This window comes from Dama dama, chromosome 5 (genome assembly GCF_033118175.1).
Source record: "Dama dama isolate Ldn47 chromosome 5, ASM3311817v1, whole genome shotgun sequence".
In the NCBI taxonomy this organism is placed as follows: Eukaryota; Metazoa; Chordata; class Mammalia; order Artiodactyla; family Cervidae; genus Dama; species Dama dama.
The window spans coordinates 96,442,707-96,469,290 of record NC_083685.1 but is presented as its reverse complement, the minus strand read 5'-3'; the positions used below and the strand labels follow the sequence as shown (position 1 = coordinate 96,469,290).

The following is a 26,584-nucleotide window of genomic DNA, read 5'->3' as shown; positions in this document are numbered from 1 at the left end:
ATACCATCCCTTAGGAATTTCTGCAAAAGTGCCAATATTTGGCCATCTTTGGCCCACAAAACCAAGTTTATATTATCCAACCTATAATTATTTCACCTCCTCTCAAGAGCCTACCTTTCTCTCTGCTAACAAACCAAGATATTGGGTCAAACGGTGTTTATTGAATGTAAAGTAACCCCAGCCCCATGGGGAAGAAAATTCCAGGACGAACAGAATAATACAGATTAAATACCCACCTGAGCATTCACACTTTCACATACTAACACACACACACACGCGCGCGCACACACACACACCCCACGTACATATCTGAGCTCGAACAGTGCCAAACACTGTGCCTGAGTGACAGCTGTTGGAAGGTGGGGCTCCAGGATGGGTTCTAATAGCAGCAGCCTCGTCCCCCCCTGCCCCTGCCCTGCCCCGGGGAGCTGGGCTGCCTAGGAGGTAGATGGCAACTCTTCCCCACTCTGCCGCAGACGCTTCTTGGCCCGGATCTCGTTCATGGCCTCTTCAATGGAGCGTGTGTCCCTCTTGTTGGCCACGGGCACTAGGGGCAGACAGGAGAGTGGGAGGACCTAGGAGCCCTGTGCCTGGCCTCCCCTCTCCTTCCCCCCAATACTGTGCTCCTCTTCCCTGCCCCCTCCCAGCCTCCACTGTGGCCTCACCACAGCCGTAGGTCTTGTTGGCCTGTAGCATGTGAGCCGCATCCTTGGCTGCCCCCTTGCCGATAAGGTGGCTGTATTTGTCCTTGTAGTCACTGGCTGGGCTCACCACCACGGGTCCCTGCTGGGCCGCCTCCTCCTCTTGTCGCTGGGCCAGCTCCTGAGGGTGCAGAGGGGGGCACCGGAGCTCAAGGCCTGGCCCCAGCCCCTCCCAGGGGCTACGGCATAACTCACCTTCAGCCTCCGTTTCTCCTCAGCCTTCTGGGGGTCCCACTCCTCGCCACGCCTGTAGGAGTCCAGCTCTTCATCTGAGGGTGCAAACTCCTGGGAAAGAAGTGGGTGATGGGGTCAAGGTTCCACATACATAGTTTACCTCATTCTTCTCCCCTGGGGTAGGGTACAGGCTGGAAAGGAGAGAGTGGGGAACTCAACTCGGGCCTTTTACCTTTTTGAAGATCATGACATAGCGACACTCATCATCTTCCCCGAAGGAGAAGGATGTCAGACCAGCCACTTCCACCACATCGTGTCTGAGGAGGGGGAGCCAAAGGGAAAGAGGATGTGAAGCCATGAGGGGGGCCAGTGCCCTCCTCTAGGAGGTTCTCCCCGCTGAACCTTTCACCCTTCGTGCCTCCTTGACCACCCACTTCCTGTCGCCCCAGCCCAGAGACACTCACAGTATGCTCCTCTCTATCTTATTCATCGGCTGAAACTTTTTCTTGATCTGCCCACTGTCTTGGATGAAATCTGACACCTCTTTCTCCATCTTGGTAGAGGGAAAAGGGAAGAAGATATGAGATGATGGCTCCACCCCACTACCCCTCTCCCCAGCCGGGCCAACAGGCTTGCGCCTCCCACACCTTTCCCACCTCCGTGCCACTGACTTCTGGGCTTCACCTCTCTTAAGACAGTTTCCACACAAACTAAGTCCTCAACCTTCCAATTCTAACTTATTGTTGGTCCTTTCTGAAGCTGCCTTTGGTCTCTCCAGTTGTTCTCACCCTTTTACGAAATTCCACTTTCTGTTGTTTCTCTTGCTCCTGTAGTTTCTTCAGGCGGGCTGCCTGCTCTGGGGGCAAGAAATGGCAGCATGAGGCCAGGGGTGGAAGTATGGGTGGTGAGAAGGTGTAAGACTTTGGGAGGGGTCTTGTGTCCACTGGGAGGTGTCAGGGTAGGAAGGGAGGATTACTGTTAATTCGCCAAGCATTTATTGATATTTACTCTATCCCTGATATGGTGCTAGGCCCTGAAGTACAAAGAGGATGAAGACATACCTTTGCCCTTTAGGAGCTCACAGTTTAGTGGGAGAAACAGAGATGAGAATCACGCTCAACCCTGTTTCCCATTAGGGAAACCAACTAGCAAACATTTATTTATTGCTTACGACATACCAAGAACTCTAAGGCTTGGGGAGGTAATGGGAACAGACCCAGCCCTGGCCTCAAAGAGTTTATCATCTCATTGTCTACACAGGATAGAGGAAATTATTTAACTTCCTATATTTTGTAACACCCCCACTTCTTATTTCTACAGCTGACATGAAGCTGAAATGGCCAGTCTAACATTTTTCTCCTCTGGGAGTGCAGGTGTCTGAGCTGTAAAGGGAACTCGCTACCTTTGGGTCTTACTGTCCCCTCTTATCTCTTCTGCCATTTCAAATTGCTGACAATCTTAAGGCCTACTTCTTCCACAGGATCAGAATCCCTTCAGCTGCACTGAACCTGTTCCCATTTTCCTAATCACTTCATGTCTTTGCACACGTTGTTCCTGCTGCTTGAAATGCTCTTCTTCCCCTTGCAAACTTTGAGATCCACCATGAGTCAGATGGTGAAAAATTACTTCTTCCTCTGGGGCCCAAGCACATTTGGTTCAGACACCCACTACAGCACGTGCTGAGAACTAACAGACTGTAACTTTTGTCTTCCCTACCCCACTATGAGCTCCTAGAAGCCAGGGACCCTGTTCCTTTCCTATTCAGTTACTCTCTGTGGCTCCAGGGCTTGACAGCTCAGGTGCGCTCCTTTCCTCAACCTCATGGGCTCTGACTGTCAGCGCACCCCATCTTGGTCACTGACTGTTCTGTCTGACTTGAGAGTCTTCTCTCTGCATCTGAGGAGGTGACTTAAGATTATGGTTAAGCACATGGGCTTAAACGTCACACCTGGGTTTGAAAGGCCGCCATAAGTAACCCTGTAACCACAGGCAAGTGACTAAACTCTGAACTTCAGCTTCCTAGTCTGTCAACGGCCACTGTGAACCACCTAGTCAGTCATGGTGAGCATGAAGTAACTCAGTTCCCAAGTCCCATTATGCTCCCTCCTTCCTTATAGCTTTCAAATATCTGCCTGGAGCACTGTGTTGCCCTCTCACTAACTGAATTATCTATTCTTCAGATCTCAGCTCACTGCAGGCTAGGTTAGAAGCCCTAGGTAGTTCCACTCCTAACAATTATTTTTCTTTCAGAGCATTTATAAAGTTGACTTTTAACTCCTGTGTGATCATTTCATCAATGCTCCAGACTGCGGGCTCCTTTGAGTGTGCCCCTGGCCCTTAGCAACCATTCAGTAAATATGGATGTTAGTTTGACATTAAGCAGCACTTGAGCACTTTGAAGGCACCCAGCCTGTCCTGGCCTCCCTCGAACGGGTGGGGAGCCGGTGTCCTCCCCCCAAGGCACTCATTCTGTCAGACTCATTCACACGCTGCGGAGCCAGCAGAAGAGGCCTACACCGCCCAGCGGGCCGCGCCCTACACGGGCAGTCCAACTTGAACCACCAGTAGAGAAGTTACTCGGCTGGGAGACTATGGCCAATCGGACCGGGTAGGGGCCTTCTTATTCCTCCAGCCAACATTCACGACCCGCCCAGGGAACTCAGGAATTTCAGGGTACAGATGAGAGAAATGTTGGAGCGCGGCAGAAGGGATCGGGTTAAATCAAGTAGGCGGGGCATAAGGCACTGAACGGCTCCAGCAGCCAATTAGAGGTGCTGAGGGTGGGGTGGGCTAGAGGAAGGTCGAACAAAACTTAATCGGTAGACCTTTAAGTTGAGGAGGCCAATAGGGGAGAAAGGGTTGCGGATGGACGTATCCTGGATCCAATCGGAAGGGGACGAGGTGCACGGACCGGAGCGCCGGTAGGGAAGGCGGGGCCGAGCGGTCGTTCTCACCGCCCTCCGATCCGAAGGCGGGAAGGGGTTGGGTGGGGTTCAGGGCAGCCTACCAATCAGACCACACCACCGGCGGACAGGCGAGCCCACGGGCGAATTGAAAACAAGGACTGAGGAAGGCCAGGGCAGGAAGAGGCAGGGGGCTGGTGCTGAGCTTCAGGGAGCCAATCATCGTCCGCTAAGAACAGCAGGCGGGTCAGCAGCCCTTTTAGGGACTCGGGGGGTCTCTGAAGGGGCCGGTGAGGGGGTCTTTCAAGGTTGAGAAGGCGGGGCCATCCAAAGAGGGAGGAATGCGATCCTGAGAACCGGGCGAAGAAAGCCGGCTATGAATTTGGGATCCTCACCTCGGGCCTTGCGCCGAGTCTCCTGATCACCGAGGCTGGGTGGCTTCTCCATGGAGCTCAGGATGGAGCCCAGTAGGTCCGCCATCTTGGGAGTGACTGAGAGGGGGCGGTGCGTCTTAAAGGGAAGGGCAAAATGCCTTTAAGGCCGGAAACACGTCGGAGGCGGAAAACCACGCGCCCGTCCCGCCCCGCCCCGCCCCGGCGCGGCTCAGATCCCGGCCTGGCGCGCCCCAGATCCCGGCCTGGCGCGCCCGCAGCCTTCCGCCGGCAGAGACCCCGCCCCTCCCCGCCGCCCGCAGACAGAGGTCGGAGGCTGGCTGGTGCAGCGATGTTTAATGGCAATTCGTAGAAACCAAGCCCATGCACAAGTAGAAAGTGCTCGTGGAGCCGGCAGGAGGCTCCCGCCGCGCCAGGAACCACAAGCCCGGCCGTGCAGCCCTCCCTGCGGCGCCTTAAATAGATTCTTCACTATACTCTGTATGTTACATTATGTACAAGGCCCCTCCCCTCGGGGACGGGGCAGGACTCCGCAGCGCGTTTCTATATACACCCCCCCTTTGGCCCCGAGATTGGTGGCCGGAGTCGGTCGGTTGACGGGGAAAGACAGGGCCAGAATGGGAGGAAACAGACGCAAACATGCGGAGTCGGGGTGGGGGCACGGTCAGCCCTGAAACACGAGGGGCGCGCGCGTAGCGAAGGCAGAGGTGGGACCGAGGCAGATACATTCAGAGACGCGTCGAACAAATAAATAAGGCAAGTCAGGAAGGGGCCGAGGTGGGCACAGGCAGGGAGGGAGCTGTGGAGAAGGGGCAGGCAGGGCTCCGGAGGTCACAGCTGAAGATGCAGGTATGTGGGGCGTAGGTCTTCTGGAACCGGGGACTGAGAAGGGGGCGCGACCCGGAGGGAAAAGAAGGAGGCAGGGGTGGGAGAGGGAGTTCAGCACTTCGGAGGGGTGGGGAGTGGAGACCCAGGACGGGCTAGCACAGAAGTGACGGGAAAGCTGCCGACAGGGGGCTCCCCCTCCCCCAGAGAGCCCTCTCCCTGTTAAGACTGCAAGAAGCGGCCCCCAGGGTGATGAGAAAGGCAGTGGAGAGGTCAGGTGGCCAGCCCGGGTTGGGGAAGCCCTTCCAGCTCCTGGTTCTGCTTCAGTTCCCTCATCCTGCGGAGAGACAAGAAAGGAATCAGAGGAGACCGGCCGATTAGGGCGGTGGGATGGGGAGGCGGCGGCGGAGCCCAGTCCTCCCCAGCTAAGGAAAGGGCAGCACCTGTGTCGGCAGCGCCGCAGGAATCGCATGATCTTCCGGGCTGCCTGGTCCTGCTTCTTGGTTAGAAAGGAGCCTCTGGTGGAAGGAAGAAGAGATGAGACCGCACAGGACACTCAGGAATCACCTGCCCTCCGCCCCTTAGGGACCTTGGAGGGGCAAGGGTGGGGGAAGAGCAGGATGATGAGTTGGGAGTCCATGGGCAGTGGGCGTGGACACAGTGGGTGCGCACTGAGGGCTGGAGGGTTGGGACCGTACTTGTTGCGGGCAGGCAGGGTCCCCGGGGGCCGGCGGCGGTAGGAGCGGTATCGCTGCTGGATGAGGACTGCCGCTCGGCGGCTCTGCTGAAATCGCTTCTGTTCGTAGTAGCTTCGGAACTTGCTCTGGATCAGGATGGCCGCCTGGGTCATCTTCTTATAGAGTGCAAACTGCAGGGGTGGGGAGGAGGGGCAGGGGCTGACATGGAGGGACAGAGACCCAGACCCCTAAGGGTCACCCCGCCACCCCGTTTCAAGTTCAGTCGATGCAAGTCTCTTTCTCTAATCCACACGCTCACGGAAGGAAAGGCTGAATCATCACAGACAGCCTCACACCCAGGTCTCATGCCTAATACCTTAAGTGCAATCCAGGTCAGCTTGTGGAGAGAAAAGGGGAGTTAGGGCTCCTTCAGCATTCTGGATGCTCTGGGATGGGGTGAATGGGTATGCATGTGGGTTGGTGGATATGCTTTCAAGAGAGGACAGCCTCACCTGTTTGTACTTCCGGTAACAGCGCTGGATCACAGCCGCTGCTACCTCCTGCTGTTCCTTCAGCCGCCGGCCCTAAATGGCAAGAAGGAAGTCTCAGCACCTGGATCAGTTAGGAACTACCCACCTAACTGACATCTGACCTGTTCTTCCAATGTGCCTGGGGTCCCTTGACCCTTCACCCTACCCCAGATCTGTCCGGATGATTGCTGTCCCCCTCAAAGTCCTGGGAACCCATCACCTCCCCACTCAAGATTGTGTAATTCATCCCCTGAAGCCCGCAAGCCTCTGACCTTGTATTTTCGGAAGGCTGTCTGGATGACTCGGGCTGCCTCGTACAGTTCCCGCTGCTCATGATCCGACAGGGTCAGCAGGGCAAAGTCACTCTCCATCTTGCCACTGGCAGATGCGGAGAGAAACTCTGCCCAGGAAGGTGCTGGAGGGACAGCCAGGCGACCCCGCTCAAATGGCAGCTCGCTGTAGGGCACAAGGATAAAAGATGTCCTGGACATCTAAAGTCCCTCTTCTCCCACTTGGGCGCTGCTCTGAAGGCAGAGCCCCAGTAACAGGGTCTGGAGAGTGACTTCAGAGCTCGCCAGCCAGTGCCAGTCCCTTCCTCAAAGGCTCTGGCCATAGTGCAGCTTCTTCCCTCTCTCCCTCCCATGTTCCTTTGAAGGATCTGGAGGCTTTGTCCTAAGTTGGTCACCTCGGAGGGGCTGAGCTGGGGAAATGGTCCACGTTCTCCAGGTAGCTGGCCAGCCAGGACATGGTCTCACTGAGCCCCACCGCTCCTGTCCGCTCCCGTATTGTGACTCCGGCCTCAGACAGCCCAACAAAGTCCTCTCGTTTAATCCGCTCTGGTGTGGCTTCAATGATCTGCTTGGCCAGTGAGATCATGTCCACCTGGATGAAGGAGAAGCTGGGTGAACCTTGAGGGGCCCCCCAACTGTTCCTGCTCTGCCAAGGCCATAGCATAAGTTCACTTCCTATCTTTCTCCTATCAGACAATGAGGCCTCCTGGATGGCTGCCCCCATTAACCCTGTCTTTCTCGGCCAGTGTTCTAGGTTCACTTACACTCCTTGGGGTCCCACTCAGTACAGCCCTGTGTTGAGACGTTGTGGAAAACATAGGCTAGGAAGGATGTACAGCACATGGGGATTCAGAAGCTGGGCAAATGGAGGGCTTAGGCTTCCAGGCTGACTGCCCACTGTCCCACCCAGCCTGCCCATGCCAGCTCCCACAGACTTGGCCAAGTCTGCCACCCCGTCCTCCCACAGACTTGGCCATGTCTGCCACCCCATCGCCAAGAATCAGCTGAGTCCTTGCCAATCATGTGACACCTTATTGACTAGCTCCAGCCTTGCCTCTGCTCCAGCCCTGCAGCCTGCAGCACTTCCTGCTGGTTTCACATAAAGCCGCCTACCGAGTGTTCTCTAAATCTGTTGCACTTTAGTGCTCCCCGGTTAATCCCTTAGTCTCTCTAAAGCAGATACGTCCCAGGCCCTAGCAGAGAAGCAGGCTGCTGCATGTGGTACATTCTCCACTCTCTCATGGGTACATTCATTCCACAAGACTCTTAGCTCTTACCATGTGCAAGCCTCCCCCTGCCCCCTAGTTAGTGCCAGACACTTCCGCTTCCATCTTGCCGACCTCTCTGACCTCTCTGCTCCTCCCTCCTCCCTGCTTCCTGCCATCGCTCTTGTCCCTTTATGGAACAACAGGTAACCCCTACCACCCAGCTCTAATTGAAGATATTCTCCAGAATTTTAACCTCTGAGGCCTCATGACTTCTGAATTCCAAGCTCTGACAGAAGCTTAAGCAGAGGATTACCTTGCCTGTCCCCAAATGAGGGTAAATGACCCCTTCTTCCCAAACTGCTGCCCAGCTCTGGTTCTGTTTCATGTGGTGGCTGGCATCACCCCAGCCCTGCACCCCCCTCTGCTGTAGCCCTCCACCTAAGTGGTACCGGGATCACATCCACAGCTGGTGGACTATCGGCTTCCTCGGGAGCAGCCCCACCATCCAGGGCTGGTGGGAGAGGAGGCGGCGAGGGTGGGGGCCCTCTGGGGTTGGTGGCTTCATAGTCCATGAGGAATAGGGGGGCCTCTGGGGCACCAGAGGAGAGCTGGCCTGGGACCATCTCCTTAGTCATCTCAGAGGCTGGCAGAGGAGCAGGGGCAGGACTCCCATCTGGGGCGCTAGAATAGGCCGATGTGACAGAGAAAGTGCCATCCGAGAGCTCTGAAGGTGAGGAGACACTGCTCAGGCCTGCGAGGGGAGGGAAGGGGGTGTGAGCATAAGGCACCACTTGCCCCCTCCTCACTCTCCATCTCCCTGGCCTTGCTGCTCTTACCTCCCCATCCCCACCACCTCCTCTCTCCTCGCACTGTCTCCCACCCTCCAGCTTTCTCCTGGCCTGTGTTTCCACCCGCATTCCCCTCTTAAACCCTCACCAGTGTCAGGGCTGGAGGAGGGTGGTGATAGGGCAAGTGGGGGCTCAGCAGAAGCTTCCTGTCTTTGCAGTTCCTCCAGGCAGCGGGCAAGGCGCACGTGACCCCGGGAATGAGCCACGGATAGGGGCAGGCGGCCCAGAGAGTCAGGAATGCTCAGCGCCTGTCTGTTCCAACGGAAGAGGAGCACAGCCGCCTCCAGGTGGCCCAGGGCACAAGCCCACATCTGAGGAGAAGAGGGCGGAGGTGGAGGTGAGGCATGGGTCTGTAATTACTCCTTCCCTGCATCCCCCAAACAATCTTCTCTTTGAAGAACTGCTCCCGTTTCCCATTGTTCACGAGTACTAAGAACCAGCATCCTCACCAGAGGGGTGCAAGAGAAGTGGTCCACATTGAGTGGGTCAACCTCTTGCTCCAAGTCCAAGCTTCCCGTCTCCACACTCCTGGAGGGTTTGGGAAAGGGACAGCGGAGCCCAGTTAGGGATAAAGGGGGCCCAGTAGGAACTTCAGAATCAAAGGGCTGGCAAGCACTAAGGTCAGCAGGATGAGTAATCAAAGAGATTAATGACCATAAGGAGGTCAAGAAGTCAGCATTGTAAGTCAGAGGACATTAAAACTCCCCCAAGTGCAAACCCTGTTCCAGCCCCCCTTCCTTCCCAGTGACCCCAGCTCCCATGGCAGGCCTCCAGTTCCTCCTCAGTCCCTGACACCCCCCTCCCACCCCAACTCCCACCAGCCCCAGCTCACCGCCACTGGCTCAGGGTCTCGATGAGGCGGGCATAGCCCTGGGCAGCGGCCAGGTGCAGAAGGCTCATGCCCCGGAAAGGGCTTCCATGGGCCAGACGCTCAGGACCCCTCCAGGTGGAGCGTGGGATCATGCTTTCTACCAGGACCACCACCCGGGCCTCGAACCCAGGCCCCTGGCCTTCATCCTGTGGTGCACACACCCTCAGGCAGAGACCTGAGCTTCTCCAGCCTGGGATGGCCTTAGCCACCCCACCCCTGTCCTCTCAGCTTCCAGTTCTGCCCCCTCCCTACAATTCCCACTCTAGGCTCCCACCACCCTGACCTCTGATGGCCAGTCGGTCCTCCCTGTCCCTCAGGCAGCTTTCTCCAGCAGCCAGACCTCATGCCTGCATGCCCATGTGGTGTTTTCACTTTGGCTCAGATCAGTGCCATATCCACAGATGGCTTCTCCCCCTCAGAACCTAGAGTCCTCTCCAGCCTTCTTTCCTCAGAGACCTGGAACCCTCAGAGTGCTGAGCCCCGACTTCTTGGATCCCCTCCCCCACCCTCACCTCCACCCTCCTTCAGACCAGAAATAGTCTGAAGCTTGTCATGCCAAGAGGGTGCCCAGAATAGCCACTCCTGGCACGGGGTGGGGGTGGGAGCAGAGTGATGTCACGGAGAAGGGAAGGGGACTGGCTGGGGCCTGGACAGCGAGGGAGTCACACACTAGAGCTGATTTCTACAGGAAGACCCTGCCCCTGCTTCCCACTGTAGAGTGCCCTCATGGAGGTACCTGAATTGGAGGGGCGTCAGGAGCCTGGCAGGGGGCCTGCCCAGCTGCTGCGATCTCTGCCATCCGCTTCTCCATCTGCTCCAGTCGCTCCAGGATGGACATCCGGAACTGGTTGTCTGGGGGGAAGAGGAGTGGGCATGGGGGGCTCAGTGAGCAGGGTCCAGGGGATGCCCTGGGCAACAAAGCTAGATCCTGTCCCAGGGTCTGAGTGATGAAGACACAAGCATATCCTTTCCTCTTCTTCATACAACAGCCCTTTACCCGCCCCCCCCACCTTCTGAATAGAGACCCCCAGGACCAGTCCTCAGTCTAGGGCTCTTCATACCACGTGTCCACCTAGGACCTGAATGCAGAACCAAGACTGTGTCCTTCAAGACATATAGACGGTAGGACTCCCCGCTGGGTGTCCAGCCCCAGTTGCCCCAGATCTCTCTCTCTCTCACACACACACACACACGCCCCAGATCTCACACACATACATGCACGTGCGCGTATTCCCAGCCTCCTCCCAGGTGGCTTATTTTGTTCCTTCTTGCCCCAGACACTACCTTCGTCCCCCATGCTGGGGCTGAAGGACTTCAGGGTCCCTCCTCTCTGTTAATCACTGCCCCAAAGAACTCAGAGACTGATTTGAAAAGCACCACCCCCTCCTCCTGGTCCCCCGCAGCTGTCCACAAAGAGGATGGTGGGGAGGGGAGGTGACAGAGATGGATGGCCAAGTCCATTTCTCCTCCTCCTCCCCCACCCCATGCACAAATGCACACGCACACATCCCAAGCTATATCTGTCCCCTCCTGAGATCACACAAGGACGAGGAGGGGAGGCAGAAGGGGGTCAGAGCCGTGGGAAAACAAACAGGTGGAGGCTGGGGATGTTTTGAGATGCCAGGACAAGAAGGTAGAGAGGGGATGGTGGGGAGGAGGGTAGAGAGGGCTGAGCAGAGAGGGGAAGATAAACAAGGGGAAGGAGAGAAGAGAAAAAGGGCAAAGGAGAGCTGGGGATGTAGAACGAACAAGCAATAGGGAAGGAAGAGGGGAAGTGAAGACAAAAATCCAAGGAGGAATGGAGAGATGAGAGAGGCAGGAGACACTGGAGAGATGGTAAAGCACAGGTTAAACAGGAAGAAATGGAGACAAACCTCAAGAAAGAAGCAGATGCAGAGAAACAGTTCTGAAAGCCACAGGAGGGATAACTAGTAAAGGGGACAAACAGCTCTGGATTTAAACAAATACACACACACGTACATACACGTGTATGTATGTGCATCTCTGTGTTGGTATATGAAGATATATTAAAAAGTGGTGTGCTCGTGTTGGTATATGAAGATATATTAAAAAGTGGTGTATGTTATTGAGCATTGTTACAGGGAATTTTCATTTTCTACTTTGTGCTTTTCTATAACTTCAAAATTTTCTATAATTAATGCCTGTCTTTATGACTAGAGGGGAAAACCATAGGAAAGTTTAAATACATTGTGTAGGGACATACACACTCATGTGTAGCCCATGTATGTTGCTCTGAACTGTCACGGCCCCACCCATGGCCTTGATCCCTTCCTATGGACAGGACAAGTGCTGGGACAAAGCCACCTCCAAGGTTTACAGGGAAGAGGAGGTGAAGGAAATCTGCTGCTCCTTCAGAAATGAGCAAGGAAGCAGAAGCTGGGAAGAGGGGTACAGTGGGGGCAAGGCGGTGGCCACCCAAATCCAGACGGGCCAAGGAACATGTCATGCTCAAAGGCGGTGGGGTCAGAGGGCTAGGAACTCACCGTCCAGTGACAGCCAGTCAAGCTGAGTGCTAGGCAGTGACAGGAATCGACGGGCTCGATACTCAAAGAGCACAGACGCAGAAAGGGGCCCCTCACGCCCTGCCACCTGCAGAGACACCAGCCCAACTTCATGGGCTGGGGAGGGCAAGGATCAGCGAGACAGCTCTTTCCTGGGCTCCTTCACCAGAGCTACAGGTAGTCCTTCCACATCCACCTCCCCTACCTGCCCTGTTGTGGCCCCAGAGGCCCCTGGCTCCAGTGGCCTTGGCTCTAAGTGGGGAGGGAGTCCCTTCATTTGAGAACTTTGGTCCTCTGGGCCAGAGACCCCTTGGGTTCTAGATCCTGTAGTTAAGGATGTTGTCCAGCACCAAGGCATAGAAGCAGAGAGTCAAGAGATACCTATGGGTGGTTTAGTCACCAAGTTGTGTCTGACTCTTGTGACCCCGTGAACTGTAGCCCTCCAGGCTCCTCTTTCCGTGGGACTTTCCAGGCAAGAGTACTGGAGTGGGTTGCCATTTCCTTCTCCAGGGAATCTCCCCGAGCCAGGAATTGAACCTGGGTCTTCTGCATTGCAGGCAGATATTTTACCGACTGAGCCAGATGGAGGTAGGTATGTACAGATACCTATACATATAAACAATTTGATGATGGTAAAATCTGTTTATCTCCTAAGATCAAGGTCCAGAGGCCTTAACTGTGTTACTAGGATGGGGGAAAGGAATTAGCTGCTCACCAACAGGGTAAAGTGAGAGCAGTGTCCCAGGATCTCAGTATCTATAGCCTTGAGAATGAAGCCACCAGGCCCTGGTCCCAAGATTAGAGGCTGAGACTCCCAATTCCCAGTGTCTCTGGTCTCAGCCCCTCTCCTGCCATCCACCACTGAACAGGCTGCTGAGACTCGGGGAGGACACACTGACAGAGCAGAGCTGTCGACGTGTCAGTCCGGCAGTCCTTGGGGTCCCAGCAACACTGCTGGGTGTCAGGTGAGGGGCAAAGCAGGGGGCAGAAGGGCAGAGATGAACCTTGGCAATGACATCCAGACCAGTGCTGTCCAAAAGAACTTTCCTCAGTGTTGGAGACATCCTGCATCTGCACTGTCCCCTAGGGGAACACGAGCACATGTGGCCACTGGGCACCAAAATGTGGTTAGTGTGACGGCAGAGCTGAACCTGAAACTTCATTTAATCTTAACTATTAATTTCAATAGGCACACGTGGCTCGTAGCTAACATACTGGACAGCACAGGTCTTGAAGCCAATGTCCCAGTCTCAGAACTGGTTGGAGGAGACCAACATTCTCCCTTCTCATTCTCCCAAGAGACTCTCCTTGGATTGGAGTCAGTGGGCCTGGGCATGACAGTCCCCTTGGGTCAAATGGCTGATCTTACAGAAGGGGAGGCCAAGGTCCTATAAAAGGAGTAGGTTTAGTCAGGACCACCCGTCAGCTCAGCAGTAGATTTCTTGGACTAGAATCTAGACCTTCTGACACCTCAGCTCAGACTCATCTGCCTGCTGGGGGGTGGTGGCGGAGGGGCAACCACCAGGCTCAGCCCCAGGACTGGATGAGGTTGTTATGTTCTCAGGAACAACCCAACACGTTTGTTCCCAGTGCTTCCTGGGAGTCCTAACAGTCATATCTCAGTCCCTTCCCCTACCACCCCCAGTCCCCATACCGGGACAGTAGCAGCGTAAGACACCAGGCTGGACGAGTGAGGCTGGCACAGCGATGTGATCAAAGACACAGGAGTAATGCTCGGCGGCCTCTGTCCAAGGTCCTGTGATGAGCACCTTGACCCCACCCTGCAGGCGGAAGTCAGAGAGCCATGTGACCGTGGCTTTCTCTGCTGGGTATAATTACTCACTCCTTCATTCCTTCAGACCCTAAGAGAGGACCTATTGCTCTCTGTACCCCAGGGTCTGGGGTACCAGGATTGGACATGGAGTGGGGTGAGATCCACCCACTGTCCTTTCTCTCCACACTCCTGCCCTCTACTTGAATCTGCCAGAAACGGGGAACTCATTGCCTCTCCCAAGGCTACCATCTCATTTGCAGATAGCTATCACTGGGAGGAAGTCTTTTCTCGGGGCCACCCGGTACCCCCACAGAAGTTCCTGCTTTCTATCTCTGGGGCAGCACAAAGCAGAACTTCACTGCTGAATACAGTCTTTCAGCTTCTCAAAGTCTGCCATCACATCCCAGTTGGGTTTTCTCTTCTTCAGGCTGAACTGTCCCAGGCCCTCCCCATCCCCACCCAGTCATCAAAGGAATGAAGTCCCCTGGGGCACTTGAGGGACTCACACAACCACAGGTCACAGGTAGAAGGAGGAGGGAAGGAAAAAGGGGGTAGTCAAGAAGGCCTGTGAAAACCGTTAAGAAGCTACACTCTGTAAAGATAGAGGCTGGGAGGAGAACTAAGCGGCCATGGATGCTGAGGGAAACGAGGTCACTCGCCACAGGGTGAGAGGGATGCAGGAGGAAGGAGAGAAGTCTGAGACTCACCTCTGGGTAGGACCACTCTGGGGAGAAGTCTGTGATGGTGCTGAGAGCAGGAGAGAGCTGGGGGGCGGGGGCAGGGCCACTTGGAGCTTCGTCACTGATGAGTTCTCCCATGAGGTCCGGGAATGATGAGAGACTGAAGGGCTCCAGTTCGCTGGCCCCCCCAGCTCCTCCAAACAAGGCCTCCCCTCTTCCTACTCTGCCCGATGGCTCCAAAGGGGCAGGTGAGGGTGGGGGTGAAGGAGGGGGTGAAGGTACGGGTGGGGCAGCCCCCTGGGCTTTGAGCTCCTCTCCACTGTCATCATCCTGAATGAAGAAGCAGTTTCCCCTTCTCCCGCCTGCTCCAGACTGTGGAGGGAGACCCCGGGCGGCCACCTGAGGCTCCAGGGCAGCAGCGGGCTCAAGCGCTGGACAGGGGGTATGGGCGGCCTCGGCCTCGGGGAAGTCTGGGCTCACCCCCTGGCCCCCTCCATATGTCTGGCCCCTCTGCGGGCTGTTGAGAAAACGATCAGGATCAAAGGCAGGGCTCGGAGGCGCTGGCGGGGCCGAGGGCTCAGAACCCACAACCACAGCCAGGCTCATGGGAGGCCTCGGATCGGCCTGTGGAGCCAAGTGCCTGGTGGGCGTCAAGCCCCCGGCTCGCTGCTCCAGTCCTGTCAGGAGGAGGATGGCGGTGCCTCCTCTGGAAGAACCCCCTCGGGACGTGGGAGGGCTCGGTCTGATCTCTAGGGGTTCTGCAAAGCCGGAGGAAGAGGAGGAAGAGGAAGAGGAAGATGGGGAGGTATGTGCCTTGGGGAGCTCTGGGGGAAGCGGGGCTATCAGTGGAGGTGGCTCAGGGGGATGGGGGTGAGGGACAGAGGTCAGGGTTAAAGCTCGGGGCTCCACTTTGGGAGAGATGATGCGGTGTTTCGTGCTGCTGCATTTGTGGGTGAGGCTCCCAGAACCTGGAGTGGAAGGGGTGGTGGGGAGAGAAGGGGTAAGACACATCTCTCTCCAGCCCTCCCTTGCTGGAAGCTGTCATACATTTCCTGAGAAGTCTCTACATACCAGAGGTGTCATACTGCTTGTGGCCACTGGGAGGCGGCAGAAATATTTCTCCTCCCCCTCCCTCCCCTTGGAGGAACACTGCAGGGGAGGATCCAGGGCTTGGGGGAATAGCTGAGAGCAATAGGTGAAAGCATAGAAAAAGGACAAAAGAACAGAACCAAGAGGGTGCCAAATAAAAATAAGGCTAAGCCTGTGTGTAAGCGGTAGTGCCGGGGTGGCCAGGAACCGCTAAAGGAAAAAAGCAGACAGAGTGCCCAGGCTGCCAGGAATAAGTAAAAGGAACTAGGCAGTATGCAGACGGGAAGGCCTCTGCTCATCTGGCCCATCTTTCTGGAACATGCAAAAGTCATGCAAATAAGCACGCAAATCCCAACAAGACAGATTCCCCCCTGGTGTGAGTAAGGGCAGACCAGAGAAGAGGGAGGAGGGTTCCAATGTCAGGGGTCACTCACCAAGGCCCCCACTGCAGAGACAGGCGTGGGTTCGGGGTGCAGGCTTGGTCGGGTGGGTGTCCAGGATCTGCTGCACCAGCTGCTCTACGGAGAACTCCTCTGTCCCGTTTCCACAGCTCCACTTGATGCCGTGAACTGGAGGAGAGTTGGGGGGAAGTGCTGTAAGAGCCCCCATAAAATAGGCCCCAGAGAACTCTGATGGCTCCGCCAAGCACCTGAGATGCTCTGAGACTTCCAGCCAGAGGAACAGGGGCCAGAAGCCCCCAGACTGCTCCTACCTGGAGCTCACAGCTGCCTTCCATAGTCAAACACCTTAGATCACACCAGGAACCCTGGTACCCACCCACCCACCCAAGAAAGAAGCCTCCTGGCTTGGGGCAACATGGTTACCCCACAGGCCCCTGAGTATAGAAACTTGACTGCCATGGGAGGCCCCTGGGTTCACTCTCCCCTTGGAGCTCTGTCCTGGCCCTGTTGCCTTACACATGGGCTTCAGCTGTCCCAAGAGCTCCTCCCGGGACCACTTTAGCCACTCTCGGCGGTCGCTGCTGATGGAACAAAAGATGGGGCTGCAGCCCTTTCCACAGTCTTCGAGGGCCGGGACGTTCAGGTAGTGCACAAGCACGATGTCAGGGTTCTGCGGGCACAAGGGTACACACACAGTGCTATGGGGTCCTGATGTCCAGGGGCTTGGCCTCCTAGTCCTCACTTTCTCCCCAGGCACCCCTAGCCTCACGCTCCCAAGTTCTGGCTCTCTCCATTCCCAACCCCCTTTCTCTTCTTCCCAGTCTCCTTTCCACACTCAGAACCTCGTCATCCTTCCCCTTCATTCCTGCAGACCCCCACCTCCCTCAAAGAGCCAGGTAGACTCTGTCTCCCTGAGCCCTTCCGTCCTCACCTGGAGCAGCCAGTAGCAGCGCCGATGGAATGTGGGGACGATGGAAGAGTGAACGTAGCAGCCATAGAGACACTGCCAGGAGACAGGCTGGGGTGGGGGGAGGGCTAGTCTGCTCCCCAACTCCTCCTCTGTTCAGTCCCTTTGCAGGAATCCCAATCTTGCCACCAGTTCCTCTTTAACCCGTACCCACCCCCATCTGTTCCCCACACCTTTCACAACCCAGCACTCAAGTCACCCCGCGTTGAAGAGGAGGGGACAGTGGGGCCAGGACTTTACAACAAGGACCAGATTTGAGACATGGGACTATCCAGAAATCAGAGGGCAGGGAAATAACACAACTGAGATGAGGAGCAATGATTTGAGAGAAGAGAAACCTGCGCTTTGAGGTACTAAGTACTGTCAGACCCCTGCGGGAAATGCAAGAGAAGTGAGGGGATTGGGCATCTGTGGCCTCCAGGGGGAGGCGTGGCCTGAGTCCTGGAGAATTGGGTCATGGAGGGAAAGCACAGAGTGGGCCGAGCAACCACCCAGCCGATCCCGAGTGAGTGAGAAGTGAAGTGACTAACTGGGAGGGTGGCAGGCAGAGAAGGTCACCAAGCCCTGGCAGGGCTGGAACCCAGCTCTTGGGGAAAAGTGGGGGCCAGGGCAGGTGTGCTGGAGGCCTTGCTTACCTCCATGCCCTGGACCTTCAGCTTCATGTGGTCTTCTCGGGTGGTCTTCCCATCCTTCCGCTTCTTCCAGAGGTAACCATCCTTCCGGTATTTCACCTTCTTGCGGTTGTAGAGGATAATGGAGCCATTCTGAGGCCTGAGAAGGGAAGGACTGGCCTGGAGTTCTGTGGACAGAACCCAGGACCCCTGCTACACCCCATCTTCACAAAACTTCTCACCTTGTCTTGGGGGCACATGATAGCCACTCGTCATGCTTCTCAAAGGTGATCAAGTAGGATGCAATCTCCTGGAGGAGAAGAGGCACTCAGGTGGGGGTCCCCTTCCCAAAGTCTCAGCCTGGCCTCTTGGGCCTCCTCATCTATACCTCAGGGATAACGGCACCCCTGGAGGACTGTGTGAGAAAACGCAGGACAAGTGCTGAGCACAGTGCTCTGTTTGTAGGAAATACTTCGTAAGTGGTAGCATTTATACACAGGTGCATATGCCAAAGAGAAGTGAGCTCCTACAAGATGCAGGTCTTTATAGCTCTCCTGTGATCCCCAAAGAGCCTAGAGAGTGTTGAAAGGCACAGAGGGGAACTCCTCCAGCCTACTAGGCCCTGTTGAGCCCCAATCCCCCAGACTCCCTAGAAAACCTCATTTGTATTCCACCGGAGCCGCTCTGGAGGCAGCAGCGGGCAGCGAGGAAGACACTCCAGCAGCTTCTTGGGGAGAAATATCTTCAGGTGGTGGCTGTTCTCTAGAGGGGATGAGAAGGGAGGGCTTAGCATGAGACATCCCTGTGAGAGCCCAGGGGAAAAGGGCCCCAGATCACTGGGGTGCAGGGTGGGGTGGGGGGCTGAGGGGGTGGTGGGGTAGTGGTGGTGAATGAAATGATGCCAAGGAGAGTAGGGATCCAAGAATTAGAAGGTCACCACCGCTTGGGGGAAATAAAAGGCTGTGCCCAACTTGGAAACCTGGACTGTGAACTCACCAGCAACCTCGGTGGTGTCCTTGGTATTCATGGTGAGGGCTCCAGGGGGCAAGGTCACCCCCGGCCTGAGGGGCCGGGGGGAGGGGGAGTCTGTGCTGGGAAGGGAGAGAAGAAGGTCATAGCAGAAGCCCCCACACTATCAAGGATGAGGAGAATGAGGTGAGAGACCTGGTACAGAACTGGGTCGTGATATCTGAGGAAGCCAGAGGAAGGGGCTGGACTGTGATGTCAGAGCACAGTCAGGGGATGGAGAAGAGGGAGAACCCAGACATGGTGCCAGGAACCTACACGAGTGGGAGACACAACAGAACACAGTAATCAGGAAGAGACCGGCGGGGTGGGGGAGGGGAGAAGGCCGGCGGGGGGCCGGCGTTTACAGCCCCGGCTCTTGCAAGGCTGGAGCTGCGGTGGGGTCAGACCCTGGGGCTAGGACTCAGAGCAACCGGTCCTAGAAGGACGGTTTGACAAATGAGAGCCTGGATGTTGGGGGGAGGGCAGGAGTTCTAAGTCCGGGTGGAAAGCTAGGCCTTAAAAGACACACCCTGAGTTCCTTCTCTTTGATTTTTCCAGGGGGAAGGGCAGATCTGACTACTGATCTTAACCTCCACCCTTTCCTCCAGATTGGTGGGGCTTGAGTAGAACCTGGTTTAGACACCCAGGCAGGACCCAGCTACCCAACCCCAGGTCAACCCATCCTCCACCCTGAAGCTGACCGCCTTGTTCACGCCCCCCCCCCCCCCCCCCCCCGTACCTCTATCCCCAAAGCCTCTGCTTCCCTCGGCCTCCAGGCCTATCCTACCCCATCTACCACTCTGGCTCCAGCCTGAGCCCCCACCCTCCTGGGGGAACAGATGGAAGCTGGAGGATGCTCTCAGCGCGGGCTCCGCCAGGTGTCTGGGAATGGAGAGGGGGAAGAGGCCCGTCTGAGCACGACTGTGAGCCCTGGAGCCTGGGTTGGGGTAAGGACTCCGCCCTAGGGCGCAGGTGCGCAGTCCGGGATGGGCAGCCCGCCAGGGTGCGGAGCGGGCCCGGGGGCGGTCCCCCCAGGAGGGGCGGTGGTCATCGGAGACGCTCCGAGGTGGGAGGGTTCCGCCTCCCGCCCGCACGGAGGGATGTCCTGGAGAAGCTGCGGAGCAGAGTCCGCGGGCGCGTGGCAGGCAAGGGGCAGGGCAGGTGCGGAGGTGCGGGGTTCCCCGGGACGGTCCGGCCCGGCAGGTCCGCTGTGGGGCCCTGCGCCGAGCGGCGCCCCCTGGCGCGGGGGAGGAGGACGGAAGCGGGGAGTGAGGGCGAACCCGGGAGAGCGCCGGTGGTCCCCGGCGCTGCGCGCCAAGTCCGGGCGGTGGAGCTGCGCCCTCTGGCGCGGGGGCGGAGAGGCGGGCGAGAGGCCCCGGCTCTTACCTCCCGGGGTCCCGCGGGTGACGGCGGCAGCGGCCATTCTACCCCACACCGACCCCCCCCCCCAGCGCCGGCTGACAGCGGCGTCCGACGTCACTGCGCACGGGGCGGGGCTTCCCAATTAAGGGGATGGGGTTCGGGACGGGAACCTGGGGTCAGCACACGTCGGGCTCTGGGTGGGGCGCTGGCCGGCGCGACTCGGCTTCCAGGGCCGCGAGCCAGGCGGAGGGACGGGCTGCCGGGAAGTCCCAGAAGGGGCGGCCGCGCTGAGGGGCAGGATGCGGGGTCCCGGAGGCGGAAGCTCCGCCGACTGACATGACCTCGGCCCGGAGAGCCGGGTGGGGAACACTGGAGCGGGCAGGACTAAGTTTTCGGGTACAACTCCTTGAATTTGGGGGTATCAGCCCAACTTCATTTTGGCGGGGTCATCGCGAAGCTGAAAGGAGCCCTCCCTCCCCATGAGCCTCCCCATCACTACATCTCGGACAGAAAGACAACTCTGGGCTCCACTTGCTTACTTTTTAATAACAGAACGAAGAAGAGAATAGTGGCAGGGAGCCTTGGGGGGTTCCTCTGATGGAGAGGGGAAACCATCGGCGCTGTTCGTGCCTAGTTCAGAGGCGGGGAGAGGAAGATGGCCAAGGAAAGGATGTCCCAAATACTGGAGATTCCAACTCCCAATCCTGAGCCCCTGAGGCATGGCCAGCGTCTTGGGCTGGGACAGTTTCTCCCTACTCCTCAGACTGTAGTTCCACCCCCCAGGGATGGTAAAAGGGGTTCCTAGTGGCTGTGACAGTGCTGAAGGGACCCATAGAGCCCAGCTGCGTGGAGAGACAAGACCCCTCCTGGCCCAGGGGACTCCAGGGAGACCAAAGCAGCTGTAAGAAAAAAAAAAAAAAGAATCAAACAATAGGTCTTAAGATTTCCTAGGCCCCAAACCCAGGTACCCCCAAGTCTAAGGATCTGGCCTACTTTCCTTTTGTTCCTCTCACATCCAGCTATCCCATGTGGTTCTTGGCTTCCCCTGTCTCCCCATGCAAGACCAGGGATCCATATCACCACCCACCAAAGTCCTCTTCAGCCATCCATACCTGGGCCCTGCCAGAAGTGAGGAAGTGGTCCTCCTCTTGTGGATAGTCTGCCCTCTCCTCTTCCCGATCAGGGTGTTCGGTGGTGCTGGGGAAGCCACAGCCATCACTGTCAACCAGCAGAGGCCCAGACGCAGCCCCAGAGCTGCCCCACTGGGCCTTCTTCAGCCTGTGGAGACTTAAGGCTTAGGAAAGAGGGGCCTAGAGGCCAGGCTTCCTGTCTCTCCAGTCTTCATCTTCCCGCCCTGAACTAGTTCCTGCTGGGACCCAGGAGTGTTATCATTTGACTTCCAACTCTCCACTTCCAACCTTCTGCTCCCCTCAGACTGAAGTGGTTTCCCATCCAGGAGCTCAGAGGTAACCTCTAGCTCTGCACCATCCTCCAGTTCTGTGGAGTGCTTTCCTGTCTTCAGTTACCAGGGTTCCACTCCTTTCAGCTCAGGTGACTAATCCCCCATTGCTTCGTTCCCTCCTCCTTCCCATATTATGGGAAACATTGCTTCAATCTCACCAAGACCATGGCACACTCCCAAGCAACCTCCAATTCCCTCAAAGCTCTCCACCTCTTCCTTAGTTCAAGCCACCCTGTCCCCATACCGTTTGGCTCCCAGAGCCTAGATGTCTCTCCTTACTCATTGATGATTCTCTGTCGCTTCCTTAGATCCTCCAAGTGATGAGTGACCGCCCTTACCCGGGCTGGGATGCCCCCAGATCCCTGCTGTATTCCTCCCGAATGTGGCCTCCTCCTCTTTCTTCTGCAGAGCACCTCAGGAGGTGGGAGTCCCTCAGGGCCATACTGGCCAGGCTGGGAGCAACCAGTGGCTCTCTGTACCAGAGAATGGGGAGAGGGAGCTAAAAGGCAGAACTGAGTCTCTCAGGGGAGCTGGGACTGAAATAGGGAACCAGGGGTCTTGGGAAGACCAGATTACAAAAACACGGCTGTGATCTGGAAAACATGATGACTGATTCATAGGCAGGAATGTCTGCTCAGTGCACTAGCTGGGGGAGACCAGAGGGAAGGGGGAATAAGGGGAGCTGGGGATGGGATGGCAGTGGGTGTGATCTTAACCAAGAAGTGTCAAAGGGCAGAAAGTTCATCATACCAGCAGGGGTGGGGTGTACTGTTCCTCCATCCAGGTGGGGCTGTAAAGCACAAAAAGGGGGCTAAATGCAAAGAGAATATCCCTATCCATGTTGTTTCTCTAACAACCTCTCCCAACCACCTACCTGGCATGAGGAGCTACCATGTCCATTAGGTGGGGCAGTTATCCTGAGACTAGGACTTATTGCTACCATAAGGCTTTCTGGTAGTTTAAAATTGTACAGCCTCCCCTCCCCACCTCCAGTTAGTCCCATTTCTCCATTTCTCCCACCTGGGCCTTTGACTAAGACTCTCCCAGAAGGTGTCTCCATAGCGCTGGGGCGTCAGTCTGAGGCTCTGGGAAGGCAAGCCGGGGGATGGAGATCGGCTGACCACCCTAGAACACCTGAGGTGAGGACAAGGTAGGCTCAGGTCTGGCTCTTCCCTTATAGCACCTACTCACTCCAGGGATTCATGAGTCTTATCTTACCACGGGACCACACAGCTGCCCAGGCTCCCTCAGGCCATGTCCTCCCTTATCCATTTTAGATGAGAAAGGTGGTGAAGACTTTGATTTGAAAGGAGGTTGGAGCTGGAGTGAGCATGGAGATTAGCAATTGTCTGAGCCTCAGATCTCACTGAATCTCAAACTTCTACACCCCACAACCAGAGAACATCATACTTAGCAACCAGGGCTGTTAAAGAGAAAAGCCCCGGCTATTCAAGTGATTCAACAAGTTCCTCTTAGTCAATGCAAGGATCCAGGAGAGCAGAGTCTCTGTTCACTCCTGCTATATCTCCCCATTTCAGAAGCACTAAGGGCTACTCTAGTTGCTCAGTGGTAAAGAATCCGCCTGCCAAGCAGGAGATGCAGGTTCGATTCCTGGGTCAGGAAGATCCCCTGGAGAAGGAAATGGCAACCCACTCCAGTATTCTTGCCTGGAAAAATACCATGGACAGAGAAGCCTGGCGGGCTGCAGTCACAAAGAGTTTGACATGACCTAGCAAGTAAACAACAACTCAGAAATACTAATATCCTTTAGGTAGGGTGTGCAAAGTTGTTTGAGAATAGTTCTCATCACTTCTAAAGTCGCCAGACTGACTGACCTGATGTCTGCTCTCCTCTTTCCAGAAGAAAGTCCTAGGGCTTCGGCCCTTTATCTTCATCCCTCCGTGCCAGGTCCATGACTTTAAATACCATCAATGTGCTGATGACTCCCAAATCTATATTTCCAGCTCTGGCTCCTCCCCTGGACTTCAGATTTGCAGTTTCAACTGCCCACTCAACACCTCCTCCCTAGCTTTCCTCATCTTGCAAAAAGGCACCCCAAACAAAGAGTTGGTAGAACCAAAAATCTGGTATGCCTCACTCTCCCTCACCCTTCATATCCAATCTATCAGCAAGTCCTGTGAGTTCTACACCTGAAATACACTCAAATTTAACTACCGCTCACCATTTTCACTCCCACCACCATATTCCAGCACGTTTTCCCCTCTTTGGACTATTGCAATTGCGTCCTCTTCCATTCCCTGCTTCCATTTGAATCCCTCAACAATCTAGTCTGCAAAAAGCAGTCAGAGTAATCTTTTAGAAATGATTATGTGAAATAATACCCTGTTTAAAGTTACTTCAAAATGCTCTAAGTATCAGGAGGCTGAATGGGTGTATCAAGAAAAAAATTATCCACCAGGGACTTCCCTGGTGGTCCAATGGTTAGGACTCAGTACTCTTACCGCTGAGAGCCCAGGTTCAGTCGTTGGTTGGGGAACTAAGATCCCACAAGCCGAGTGGTGTATCCAGAAAAAACAGATTATCCATCTAATGATAATTATTGCAGCTGACTAAAAATGGTACTCCGGTTTCGTGGTTACTATTTTCTCTACTTCTGTAGTTGTTTGAAATTTTCCATAATAAAAAAGCTGAAGGAAAAGAAAGTCTGCTCATGTCATTTCCTTGCTTAGAAACTCCCACTGATTTCTACTGTCCTTAGCATAACGTTCAAATTCTTTTCAATGGCTCATACAGTCCTATGTGATCTGGCCTCTACCTGTCTGCCTTTACTCCACTTTTGCCTTGATCACTAAGTTTCAGTTATGCTGACGGGCTTCCTGGTCCTAGAAGACAGAAAGTTAGTTCTTTTCTTAGGACTTTGTTTTTGTTTTTTCAAACCTACTATTCCTTCTTCTACTCCCTGGATCTTAGCAGACTGGCTCCTTCTCATTTTTCAGATCTCAATTCAAACTCATCTCCTCTTCCCCTTCCACAGTCACACTCTATATACTTGTGTCTCAGAGACATTCTACTTACATTATACTGTACATTTGTTTTATTTTTTCATGTGCTTACTACTATTTGAAATTATATTTATTCATATACACATTCTATTTACTCCCTGTAGAATGTTGGCTCTATGAGCAGGACCCCTATCTTTCTAATTGCTGAATCCCCAGTGCCCAATATTCAGTGCCTAAAACACTATAGTGTTCAAAAATAATTTGCTGAGTAAATGAATAAATCACCAATCCCCTGAGAACCAGGCACCGAGATTTCGTACTCCACTTGGGGAAGAACTCAGACATGGAATCCGGCCTCTGTCTCATCCCCCCTCCCCCACTGTGTGGGGAGGACTCACTTGGCAAAAGGGATAAGGTTGTCTGCATCTTCCTGTACTTGCATGACTGGACTGGGTTGGGAGGTTGGATTGAGTCTCCTCATTGGTGCTGGGAAGATAATAGAAAATGAATCATTCACTCACATAATTCACTATGAGTAAATGTAAAGATTGGAAAGATGTATAGGTCCAGAAGAAAGGAAAGCTATAAACGTATTTCAAATGCTGAATATTTTCCTTAGCTGAATGTACACGATCAAGACAGCAAACACAGGAAATGTAGAAATGTGAAAGATAAAAAAAAGTCACTTTTCCGAAGTCAAATACACAGAGTAAGTGAACTTGACAGATGGCAGTTGAGTGACTTAACTGGCAATATGGGATAATGAAATGAAAAAGAATGAGAGGTGAATTAGACAGAGCCAGAGGCATTTGGGGATAATTGGTACAGAACTGGTGGCTGGGGCCAGTTAGAGAACTGAGGGTTGGTAAGCAAACCAGGAATGAGGTGTTAATAAAAGGTAAGTGTGGACAGAACTGTCAACTGGTGACAAGGAAGGAGGGAGCAGTGGGAATGTCTAGAGATGTAAAAGGCGAGCAGAGGTCAGTTACACAGGACCAGAATTCCGGACAGCAAAAGGTGACCTGAGAGTTAGTTGGGGTGGGCAGACAATGCAGATAAGAATGTTAGATGACTTAGGAGAGGCAGCATAAATGCCAGAAAATTGGAAACTGTTGCAGGTGAATAAGTATTTATTCAAAGGTAACTAAGATGGGCTGAGAAAGGAAATGAAGAATGAGGAGACGAGTATTTAGAGCTGAGCTGGCAAATGCCAGTAAAGCTGGGCTGAAAGGGCAAATGGGGTTTTAATGGAATATCTCGGGCCAGAGCAGAGGAAGCTGAACTAGGGAGCATGTGGCTGCTGAGGGACATTCAGACCTTAGGTAATTGGTGTCTAGTTGGGTGATCCAGAGCTAAGAGAAAGATGGGGCTAAGGAAGATAGAAACAGTCCTGGACGGTTGACGGGCTTGCGGCGGGGGGGCGGGAGGGGGGGGTGCGGGGGCAGCCAAATCTGGGAGGGGAACCTGAGCCTCATAGGGCAGAAGAGGACCCGAGGAATCTGGTCAGGCTGACGAGTTAGCTAGAGCCTGGAGGTCGTTGGGGGTGGAAAGCCCTGTCCGGAGGGAAGGCTTGGAGGAAAGCCCCTTAGGGGGCTCAAGGGACCCTTGGCAGCTGACCGAGGCGTGAGGAGCTGCTAAGCCTGAAGGCACAATTTGGGTGCTGAGGAGTTGATGTGGCTTCCAGGTGGTGGGCCCTGCGGGGCTGAGGCCTGCTGGGGCCAGGCTGGGCAGGCAGGGGTGGCCTGGGCCTGAGGGGGCGACACGGCACTGCGGGCCCAGTCGAACCTAAGGACCAGGCAGAGACACAACGCCCGGGTGGTGGTGCCGCTGCCGACTGCACTTGGCCAGGGCACCTGAGGCAGCTGCGCGTCGAATTCTAGAACGTTACACCAGGCGCTGAGGAGTGAGGCGACGACCGGAGCCGAGGGCGGAGCCGACCAAAGCCTCGAGCCTTGGGGCGGGGCCTGCGCCGCACCACCTCCTGGGCGGGGCTTGGCGGGCGGCTCCGCCCCCTGAGCGCGCCTCCGACGGCGGCGACGTGCGCGCGTCAGGGGCCTGGGTCCCCTACCCGGGTCCGCCCCCACCTTTCCCGGCTTTTCTGGCGCTGGCGTCCTGAGTCCTGGCGTCCGGGTCGCCCTGCGGCGTCCGCAACTCGGTTCCCCTGTCTCCGCCTGCTGGGTTCCTCAGTCCCGGGGACGTTGCCCCTTTAACAGCTGTCCGGGTCGCTCCCGGGCCATTCTCGCGACGGCGCGCGCCCGCCCTCCCATCCGCGCGCGCGCGCCCGCCGGTCCCCCGCCCCTCGCTCCCGCCCCAGCTCGCGCTGCCC

General features: G+C 55.6%; 3 protein-coding genes and 1 long non-coding RNA gene across 13 annotated transcripts; 1 reads left to right on the top strand and 3 right to left on the bottom strand.

Moving 5' to 3' along the window:
- Nucleotides 1–141: 141 nt before the first annotated feature.
- SPAG7 (sperm associated antigen 7) lies at nt 142–4,378 on the bottom strand. Its single transcript, XM_061143237.1, has 7 exons — nt 4,174–4,378; nt 1,664–1,731; nt 1,340–1,428; nt 1,108–1,192; nt 897–986; nt 666–822; nt 142–547 (listed from the first exon to the last, which is right to left on the bottom strand). The coding sequence occupies exons 1-7, from the start codon at nt 4,256–4,258 to the stop codon at nt 438–440; spliced, it is 684 nt and encodes a 227-aa protein (XP_060999220.1). The 5' UTR covers nt 4,259–4,378; the 3' UTR covers nt 142–437.
- Nucleotides 2,095–11,509, top strand: LOC133057118 (uncharacterized). Of its 3 annotated transcripts, none has more exons than XR_009692973.1 (3): nt 2,095–3,483; nt 8,707–8,885; nt 10,137–11,509. It is a non-coding gene; the product is annotated as an uncharacterized LOC133057118 (long non-coding RNA). The 3 variants fall into 3 exon arrangements; XR_009692972.1 differs by lacking the exon at nt 2,095–3,483 and adding an exon at nt 3,555–3,796; XR_009692971.1 differs by lacking the exon at nt 2,095–3,483 and adding an exon at nt 7,431–8,034.
- CAMTA2 (calmodulin binding transcription activator 2) lies at nt 4,492–19,954 on the bottom strand. Of its 5 annotated transcripts, XM_061143228.1 has the most exons (23): nt 19,858–19,886; nt 19,259–19,353; nt 18,460–18,554; nt 18,122–18,225; nt 17,706–17,773; nt 17,488–17,623; nt 16,817–16,903; nt 16,402–16,555; nt 15,919–16,053; nt 14,423–15,363; nt 13,596–13,722; nt 11,924–12,058; nt 10,156–10,271; nt 9,381–9,565; nt 8,998–9,076; nt 8,637–8,859; nt 8,150–8,451; nt 6,888–7,084; nt 6,475–6,658; nt 6,185–6,256; nt 5,694–5,863; nt 5,439–5,513; nt 4,492–5,332 (listed from the first exon to the last, which is right to left on the bottom strand). In XM_061143228.1, the coding sequence occupies exons 2-23, from the start codon at nt 19,261–19,263 to the stop codon at nt 5,269–5,271; spliced, it is 3,654 nt and encodes a 1,217-aa protein (XP_060999211.1). In that variant the 5' UTR covers nt 19,264–19,353; nt 19,858–19,886; the 3' UTR covers nt 4,492–5,268. The 5 variants fall into 5 exon arrangements, with proteins under 5 accessions (XP_060999211.1, XP_060999213.1, XP_060999212.1 ...); XM_061143230.1 differs by lacking the exon at nt 19,259–19,353 and having other exon boundaries at nt 19,858–19,954; XM_061143229.1 differs by lacking the exon at nt 19,858–19,886 and having other exon boundaries at nt 16,817–16,888; nt 19,259–19,405.
- A 405-nt stretch (nt 19,955–20,359) lies between these two features.
- On the bottom strand, nt 20,360–26,517 carry INCA1 (inhibitor of CDK, cyclin A1 interacting protein 1). Of its 4 annotated transcripts, none has more exons than XM_061143233.1 (7): nt 26,343–26,517; nt 24,657–24,744; nt 22,316–22,429; nt 22,046–22,085; nt 21,575–21,768; nt 20,946–21,111; nt 20,360–20,732 (listed from the first exon to the last, which is right to left on the bottom strand). In XM_061143233.1, the coding sequence occupies exons 2-7, from the start codon at nt 24,737–24,739 to the stop codon at nt 20,586–20,588; spliced, it is 744 nt and encodes a 247-aa protein (XP_060999216.1). In that variant the 5' UTR covers nt 24,740–24,744; nt 26,343–26,517; the 3' UTR covers nt 20,360–20,585. The 4 variants fall into 4 exon arrangements, with proteins under 4 accessions (XP_060999216.1, XP_060999217.1, XP_060999218.1 ...); XM_061143234.1 differs by lacking the exon at nt 26,343–26,517 and adding an exon at nt 26,112–26,132; XM_061143235.1 differs by lacking the exon at nt 22,316–22,429.
- Between the last annotated feature and the right edge of the window lie 67 nt (nt 26,518–26,584).